Raw genomic sequence first — 10,042 nt, 5'->3', positions numbered from 1 at the left:
AACTTGTGTCGCTAAAGTTTCGTCGGAACGAAGTTACGGAAAGTTAATTAACAAACGGAGACGTAACAATATATATTAAAACCTTAAAAAATTATTTCGTTTCATATCATCCACATTCAAAATTTCTTAAGGCTTAGCAACCTACGTCAAGCAGCAACCAAGTACAAAGGTTGTAGCTAGAAGAGATAATTGATTGCTTTATTCTTTATTTACTGTACTATGTTTTAATAAAAATAAGTTTAAAAACTTATTTGGAAATAGTAACAATACATATATAATGTATTACAACTGAAATCTGACTGTATTTTACAAAATACTAGTCCACTAAAGCACACCCAAAACAGGTCCGTTTGTAAAGACTAAAGGTCAGTTTATACTATTGGATAGAGTAACAAATGCACATGCGCCTCATTATTGTAACTTCTCTATTAGTAGGCCAGCACAACTGGAAAGTCAATATAATAAAAATAATAAATATATATAAATGTATAATCTTATGAGATTTATGTTATTTAGACTAAACATTTGTGTTTTCATGTTATAATTTGTAGTCATTCTAGAATAAAAAAACATGATTTATATTTATTTCCTAATTTTTTATCGTGATTACAAGGTCGGTCCAACTGACAGACCCCATATAGTTAGGGTAAAGAAAATAACAGACAAAATATAAAGTTTTACTGAAAATGAGCATTTGAAATGTATTTAGGAAGTTTTAGATATTTCACAAATAATATTTTAGATTTCTGGGATGAAGAATAGTTTTTTAATCATGACAGGAAAATCACTTTGCACTCGAACAAAACAGACAATATTTTCCCAAACAAATCTTTAGTAAAAATACTTTTTGAATACAAAAGACTTGGAATCATTACTAAAAGTCTACCCAATTTTGTGAAGATACACATACAGCATTAAAAGTTATAGTATAAATACTTAACGTGTGCAAACTTGCATACAAACTCATGTATTTTATAACGAGCCCATCACGAAAAGGCTAATATGAAGTTGAGAGATTGCTATAATTATATCAAAATAAAATTCATAGAAAAACAACTGTAAACTTGTCTGATATATAATAACCCATTGAAAGACACAAATCCTATGAAATTTTAACAAATATTAATACAGCAGTGGCTAAAGGCATTTTAAGGGTTCTTCATGTTCTTAAGAAAATTCATTGCATCATACAATTTTATAAAAAATAAAGGCTAATATAATAGAAAAATAAATTGGAACAAAATAGTATTGTACACTTTAAAACAATTGGATCAATTTTAAATAGATAACTACTAACCATATGTTTCTGGTATTCTGAATTACATTTAATGCACACAGTAACTGGTATGCATTAAAAACAATCTATTCTATGTATAGTTTTATCTGACAATGTGAATTTGATGAGGAAGTACTGATTAACAGCTTTGTGTGCCTAAAGAAAAGGGAGGGAGTTTGTGTATTGTATTTGATGACAAAGGTGATTTTTTTGTAGATCATAAAACATATCTGCTTCCTATCATCTTCCAAGGATTCTAAAGATATAAAACGCATTGGTGGCTGGGACACCACTTGAAGCACTCATCTGCCCCAGATATGTTAAAACCAACCAACCATGTCACCCCTTCCCCTGGATAAAATCCTGAACCATTTCCACACCTACAAAAAAATTCCCACAAAAATAAATCCATTATTATCTAATTTTTCAAGTTATTTCAAACCCTATTTCTAAATTCAAAATGCTTTTTACAGTAATGTAGCATTTTCTTTATATTTTAGAAATATCCAACCCTATTAATTTCTTCTTTAAGCCTTTCTTTGTCAATTTATATCATTCAAAATCTAACCTTCCAATAAGCTATGAAGACTTCTTTCATATATGGCTTCAATAATTTATCTGCTATATCCCATGTAAACATATCACCAATCACAAAAACATCACTATTTTTCATGTGTTTTTACTCATTATTGCCTGCCACTTTTTTTGCTGGAGCACAATTGCAAACAAAGCATAAACAAAACAATATGTCAGTTTCTTTATTCTACATTAGAAGTCAATAGATAATCTCAATTTCCATTCTCCAACACCCATTTCTTTATCCTTACAGCACTCTTGTTCCCTTTTAATCAGCCCTTCAACTCAAAGCTGATATGGACGAGATTATTGTTAAGGAGTTTATATCAATTATTTTTAGTTTTATTCCATGAACCTGTATTTCTGATTTCTGTTGTATTATTGTTTTCAAGTGTGAGGTTTAATGTCTCCATCTCTACAATATTTAATACAGTAAGTTTCTGAGTAGCTACATTCTCCTGTAGTTTGTTCTCAAATGCAATGAGTGTCCATTCATAACTCTCAAAATTTTTTGTAAAATCTATAGAATGACTAAAGTGCTCTGTTTATGTGCTTTTTTGCCTTTAATATTAACTTTTATAAAGAGATACTTTCAAATACTCTCATGCCATTAAGTGACATTAACAGCTTTTTATTAATATCTGAAACTTTTGACAGAGCAGCAAATTTATTACACTTTTGGTGCAAACCATGCACTTTATGTACTAAATTTAATTTACCTAGAATGTGCAAGTATTACCTGCAAGGTAATTACCACTAAGACTAGCTTACCTAAATGGAATAGACATTAAAAAAGTGTAACATTGTGCTACTTTGAGCTGTTCACCACTTTGCCTATTGCAATTAGACAGAAACTGATGAGCATAAAAGCTTGTTACTTGCTATAGTGGTGATGGGAATCTATGAAACTGCTCTGAATCATTGCTAAGTTTATTTTCTGTTAAATCTGTCTTCTTTTTCTCCTACCCTTTGCCTCATAATAATCTGTATTTGTACCCTGTTGAACACAAGTAAAAAACACAGATTTGTTATTCAACCAACCATAAGCATCCCTCTCAGGAAGTTAAGCATCATCTAGACTGGCATTTTATTTACATAATGAACCCACAGAATTGAACAGCCTTTTGGTATTGTCAGCTCCAATGGCTAATAATATTGGCACATTTCTTTTTTATTGGCATGCATTGAGAATAGCCTATTTGAGTAACTCGCACTGTGGCTCTCTGACCTAAAATTTTATACAGAATTACTCATTAGCTCAGATTTCCTGTAGATATGTCAAAGTGCAAGAAGATGAAAAAATGTTGCAAAACTTTCAACAAATTTAGATGATATTATATACAATTCAGCTTCTATCATACAAGACCAAGAAAAAACACATTGGTAATACTTATGTCAGTTATAACATGATTTCAATGGCTATAATTAAGCCATTATTGCTACACAAGCACAATCTTAACATTTTCCTTACCTGAAAATGTATTTTTTCAGATAACTATTCATCTCTCTGTACAATAAAAAGCTTTTACTTTGTGTGTATTGCCATGCAAATTTCTGCACGAGCCACAAGCCTTGAACAAAGCTCCCACCCCCTATATGTGTCAATATCTATTGTGCCAGTCTATGATGTAATCATCAAAAGACTATAGATCTCCACAAATAGGAGGATGACATCCTCCATACACAGTAATACTCATGAACCTTAGCATTTGAACAAGTTCTCATTCTGGATGAGGCAAAGGAAACACACTGGAAATGGGGAGGAAGGTTGTGCAGAGAGGTATCTAAATTCATAAATATTACTCATTTATTTGAAAAAAAAAGAGCAAGAATCCAAATTTAAAAATGGTGGAGGGGTCAATGCAGAGCAAAAATTTACAAATAATAACTCCTTTATGAAAACAATGTCAGAAAGGGAAGCCAGTGGAGTGTGAAATTCACAAGGTAGGAGACCACATCTATTTTAAGCAGAGAATACTTTTCACCTAATGTTATTGTTGTATTCATTGTTATGAGAGGAGGAAGAGCAGTAGAATTTGTCACACAGATCTTTTGCTCAGTGCTAATGTAGCAATAAGGTGAGTGGAATGTAAGAATGCTCATCCAGTCATTACTTCACAGGCAAGCAGCTTAGCATAAGCGTATAGTGCAGCTAAGGCTGTAAGTCAGGCCATTCCATATAGGAGATATACTTACAAAGATACTCACCACAATAATCATATGCAGGAAGAAACGCTACAGAACTGTGCCCTGAGGCAACCCACAACCCATCCAGATCACCAAGAATGGCTTGGTTAATATCATAGGAGGGTGTTCTTTACATCACTACCAGGTAACACCCCAGCCCTACTTCCCAAATGAGAGGTACATCCACTTGGTTCTCATAACAGTAGGATTGCACCACACAATGAAAAACTCTCCATATCAACTTTTTCAGCAGCTTGAGACTGGGGAAGTAGTGGTTCCCTTGCATTCCTCTAGAAGAAATAGGGAGAGAGGAAGTTGCAGGGGGGGGGGGGAGAGAACAACAGAGAGGTGCTTAGACTGTGTCATCAGGCACAGTAATCTGTAATTAGGCTCCACATTGAGAGAGGGTGAAATGGCCTACTGCAACAAAAGACTGCATGGTGCTCTCATTTTTTTACCATTTGCAGAATGGCCTGGGAGATAAAATATACAGACACTGCAAAAGCAGTTTTGCTGAAAACCCCATCTCAACAGCAGACACTGAATAAGGACAGATGGGCTGAAAGAATCTTCTACTCCTCCCTTCCAACTCAATGTTGATTTTGATAAAAAAGTATTTCTTGTGAAGAAACACCAGCCACTCAGCATGTTCCATTATCTCCAGGTTATATAGTAATATTGAAAAGGTGGTTTGCAAGTCGTGTAACAAAACAACTTATTATCAGAGTCTCTAGTACGTGTGAAGAATAGTGAATGTAGGGAAACAAATCCCAGGGTAGGTGAAATCACCCTGTGGTGTAAGTAACATGACACTAACATGTTGAGGGTCACCTACATCCCCAACTATGAGATCACATACAGAGGATGACAATGTCAAGAGACAAGAGAAGCCATGAGATGACAAACAGAATAGATGAAAACATGAAAAATACGAATAAATTAACCAGATGGAGTGTTTAACCCAACCAGGCAAAGTGAACAATCATACAGGAAACAAAGTGAGGGAAGCTAGAATCGAGAAAGTATTCATCACCCACCAACACCATCCTAATGTTGGGGAGGAAGGAATGGTCAGGAAGAGACTCAAAAGGAGGTAGAACCACTCCAGACACAAAGCTTTCTCTGCTAGAGTTGGAGAGTTTATGACTGGAGACCAAATGTGTGGAGGGAAGTCAGAAATGCAATGATGTAGAACTCCCGAAGTGGGAGCAAATCCACAGAAAACATCAGAGAATTTAGAGACCCACTCTGTGAGAGGAGTCCAGACATAGATGAGATAGTCGATCCACCACCAGGACCTGACCTCCCAAGACATGATAGGCCGAACTGGATGTGGTAGTCATGGGCCCAAAAGAGAAAGTCCAGAGCAAGAAAAACAATGGCCCCAGAAACAAGTACCATTCTGTCAGAGGATGGAGGAAATAACATAAGAGATTTCTGAATGGATCATGATAGGAAGATCAGAGATGAAACAGAAGATGGTGACCAGCCTGCTGAGCAGCTAACATTTCGAGGAAACACAGATAAAAAATTCTCTCCTTTGGATACTAGATGACATAAATGGAACAGACATCCAGAACTGCACACAAAAGCAATATAATGCCTCAAGGATATAAAGAAATAGGATGATTCTGCCATACATGCAAAGTAAGAAAGACCTCTAAGTGAATGAGATACAGTGTGGGAATTGAGACTGAATCAGAGAACTGAACCAGCCACTCCACACAATGACTCCCAGAAGAGAAGAGAGGTCACAAGAGCAGATGCTGCAATGGAAGGGACAAACAGAGACCAAACATCCATAGAGTAATGGAATAGGCCTTAAGAAGTAATTGCTGAGCAAAAGCCCACCAGACCCAATGGAAAAAAATGAAGCCAGAATCAATTCAAAGGGAAAGTCTGAGAACTAAATGTTTGACCATTATGAATAACCTGAAAGAACTAAAAAAGCAGATGGACAGATTGGAATGTGGATAAAGCATCTGAGGTCATCCACCTCCATGAATAATATCCATTAAAAAGTGAGAAAACCATCCATTGAGAACCAAGGGAAGACAATAATGAGTGGCTACCAACCACCTGCCTTCATGGGAAGAACAAAAGGACAAGTGTGAGGTGGAGGAATTGTCCCATGTAGTTTGAAACAGGTGAGATGGAGAATAGAAAGACAGGAAAAAAACCACTGAGAATGTACCTGCGGAACTCAATAGGTTGTAACAAAAGGAATGGGAGAGCAGAGGTTCCACATGATCAGAGCCAAGAGGTGGCACCAGAAAAAATAATTCCCAAAATCTGCAATGATTAGCCCTCAGAATGGAACCAACCACGTGGTGTATAATGGCAATAATATTGCTGCTCATCAGTGTGTCTCCAGTTGCCATTACAATATTGGATGACATCTGTGAAGAAATGTAAAAAAAAACCAGGAGATATCAGAAACATGAATGAGTAATCTAGTTGATCCACAAAACTGATTTAAGGTTCTTTTTTGTAAAATAATCCAAAATGCTTTGTTGAGATATAAAATGAGCCTGGTATGTCAAAAATGCATAGACCTAATCACAACTGTGAAGAATACTCGACAAAACCCATGAGTTGGATTAAATAATGGTAACAAATGATGGAACATCTGTCCCAAAAGTACAAATCTGAGTATAAAAAAATCAAATTAAAGATAATGCAAATCAAAACTCTAACTGAAAAGTTCAAAATGTGGTATCATTCTTGCATATATTCAAAATAATTAAGGAAAGAAAGAATACACTACAAATGATAGTTTAAAAAATAAGTGCAAAAACTATGTTAATCAGTGTCAAGGAAAGAATGAGCCTCTGTTCAAATGCTAGTACACATAAGGATTACTGTGCATGGAAGATGTGTCACCCTCCTACTGATGAGGGCTACAGATAAGTGAATCATAGGCTGGCACAATACATGTTGACACATGTTGGGGTGGGAGCTCTGTTCAAGGCCTGTAGAATGCACAGAAGTTTACATGGCAGTGTGTATAAGATAATAGCTCTTTGTTGTGCAGAGTGGTTAATAATGTTTATGTACATGAATAATTTTTCAACTTGGTATTTTCAAATCTTGACTGAAACCAGGTAGGTTCTACTGCCATAAAGACAGCTATAGTTATTTATATTATGCCATTACTAAATAATTATTGATTGTTGGGTTATGGAATTTTGAAATAGGCATATTGAATGATACAGATCCCTAAATAATTCTACATTTTGAAATGTATTCTGAATATCATATTTCCCAAATAACACTGTGTTAATTACAAGTTGGTAAATATTGAAATTGTTGCCATATTTGATAGTATCCGTTATCTGACAATTCACTGTCTAACATTAATGGCATAAAACAGTGCTGTGACTGGCATAAATACAGCCACTATGATAACATGATAAAAATGTATGTTAACTGACTAATTGAGCACATTTGTGGTTAACTGAAGTCATGACAAATTAACCACATGGCTAAGACCTTTTAGACCCTAGTGCTAATGCAGTAGTACCACTAAATCAAACTTACCTGGATGTTATGGGCACTACAAAAAGGTTAGTAGTACTAATTTACACTTGCCTGGATGGTAAGAATGCTGCTGAAGACAGGATTTTCTAATACATTGATCAATGTATTAAGATCCTCGCCTACAGTAGTATTGAGACTGGCCTCATCTGAATCTTGGAGTTGTTGCTGGACTCTCTCAAGCAATTTCAGAGCCTGTCGTGTATCTGTAAGATAAATAATACAACACATTAATTTAAATGAATAACTGATAAAAATTAATTTTAATCCACAAACTTTTAACTTGTTACTGTTTTGTACCTAAACTAATTCTAATAAGGTTGATCAATATTATATTTTAATCTTATGGAATGTTTAGTCCAATAAACTTAAATTTGTTTAAGATTATGTTATACAGTTATACAGATAGTAAGGGCTACATTTAATTTATTTTTGTTTGCCTTGATTAACTATTTTAGAAAGTGAGATAACCTCAATCAGCTAAACACCCTTGTGTCTCCTTTGTCTATTCCTATTTATCTATTTTTAAAAGATTTTGATAAGGTGCTTCAAAAAGGGTTGTTTGGCTAATTGGTTTGGGATTTATGGCACAAAGAATTAAGGCTATTTTTGCTGGACACTATGAAAAAATTAATTAAGATAGAGAGCTATTTCTAAAAGTAAAAAATACAATATTTTTTCTAAACAAGGTTAAGGATTAAGTAGAATTAAACAAAAATAAACTCCACAATTAACTAAAAACAGTATCAAGTTGGACAGCATCATCATTTCCAGTGAGACTGTCCAACATTAATGGGTCACAAGAAATTAAGATATTTGTAAAATAATGTTATTGTTGAATGTCATAATGCTGGTTGAATCGACCAGGAAAAGCTTGTTGCATTGTTATTCATACCATGGAAAAACCCATAAACACCTGACTTTGAGTCATACATAAAAATTGAAATAGAATTATAGTTAGAGAGGTGTTCATTAAACAGAACCTGGTACTTTCAGTCAAAAGTATCCAACTTCTTAGGGTAACTCAAGGAAAGATCACAGTGGAGGATGGTAATGGGCCATGGCGAGATGAGCTGATCATCTGATTCAGCAAGTAATTTAATGTGAGACCCATCTCAGTCAACTTTGCCTGGATACAAATGCCTGAGGTAAGGATAGTAAACCAATTATTTGCAAAAAAAGCATATCCCAGTAAGGTATGAAGACAGTTCCAGGTAAGATGCTGTAGCAGTATTCAATGTTTTATGCAGCATAGTGTAAAGGAAGTTGCAAATGGCAAATGTGAAGTGGAGGTTCATAGGACTTTGTGAATAAACTCTAGATTAGAAAAGTTTGGAAAACCCATGTGGAGAGGCAAAGCTACTGATGATGCACAGAATCCAAGATCTTCAATACAGAGCTCCTGGTACAGATCATATGTCCACAGTGCAGCTCAGAACAATGAGAGCACAATACATCTTCGTCATATAATATATAAATATACATCTACTCCCCAAAGAGTAAAAGACAAGATGCAGAGGGCAGTCAGTGCCCTTTACATTTAACATTCAGCTCATTTATGTTTGTGGAACAAATGCCAGCTTATTGACAAAAAGAAGTCCTAAGAACTTTTAGTCTCAACCACCACATATATTTGTGCAACACTCAGATGGAGCTTGGGAAGAGGGTGCAGTCCCTATTGGTGGCATGCAACTAGTTTATAATGACAAATATAAAACCATTTGCAGTAGGCCTCTTACACACTTTATTGAGGGTTGTTTGAAGCTGCCATTCAATATACCTCATTTTCAATGAACAACAAGAAGTCTGAAAATCCACGATATAGAGGCTAATAACAATTGTAAGAAGTTTCAGCACTAATCTTAATGCTGAAAAGTATGACACTCTCTCTTGAGTATGGCTTCACTGAATGATATTTCTAATTGATTCAGGTGGTCCACAGTAAATAACTGCCAATGACAACCACACAGGATGTTTGAGAGGTTGTTGTTTCACCCTATGCATATGACTGAGTCAAAGTGTGCATGACATGACCTTTTACAGAGTTACATTTAAAATTTAATTAAACAACTTTATTATCAGCATATTTCAATAAATTTGGCATCAAGACATTGATTGTAAGTTTACATTTTCCTATACCAAAAATGTATTTCTGATAATACTTACCTCTCCTCACACTAGCTTTATCCCAACTAAAGGTTCTCTTCTTTGCCCATCTAAGCAATGGTATGAATTCTACCTCACTTGATCCAGTCTTTTATACCCAACTATATTGCCCCTAGTGATTTTAATATTGTGACTCTGTCCACCTACATCAATGTGCTCTCTATACCCGATCCATATATAAGCTCCAATTTATTCTTTTTTTATTCACTTTTTTCGAGATTGCCAAGATTATAAGACCAGAACACTGGCTATCATGGGGAGGAAGAGCGATATAGTGAAAGAGGAGGTAAGTTTTATCAG

General features: G+C 35.0%; 1 protein-coding gene across 6 annotated transcripts in view; it reads right to left on the bottom strand.

Annotated features, from left to right (window-relative positions):
* Positions 1 to 10,042, bottom strand: part of LOC106458124 (multiple PDZ domain protein-like) — a 198,914-nt gene that overhangs the window by 174,774 nt on the left and 14,098 nt on the right. For all 6 annotated transcript variants that reach the window (XM_022384257.1, XM_022384261.1, XM_022384258.1 and 3 more), the window contains exon 3: positions 7,631 to 7,782. In XM_022384257.1, coding sequence (XP_022239965.1) covers positions 7,631 to 7,782 — 152 coding nt within the window. The remainder of the gene's footprint in view (positions 1 to 7,630; positions 7,783 to 10,042) is intronic.

Source organism: Limulus polyphemus, unplaced genomic scaffold (genome assembly GCF_000517525.1).
Source record: "Limulus polyphemus unplaced genomic scaffold, Limulus_polyphemus-2.1.2 Scaffold418, whole genome shotgun sequence".
NCBI lineage: Eukaryota > Metazoa > Arthropoda > Merostomata > Xiphosura > Limulidae > Limulus > Limulus polyphemus.
The sequence above is the reverse complement of the archived record's forward strand: the minus strand, read 5'-3'. Positions and strand labels throughout refer to the sequence as shown.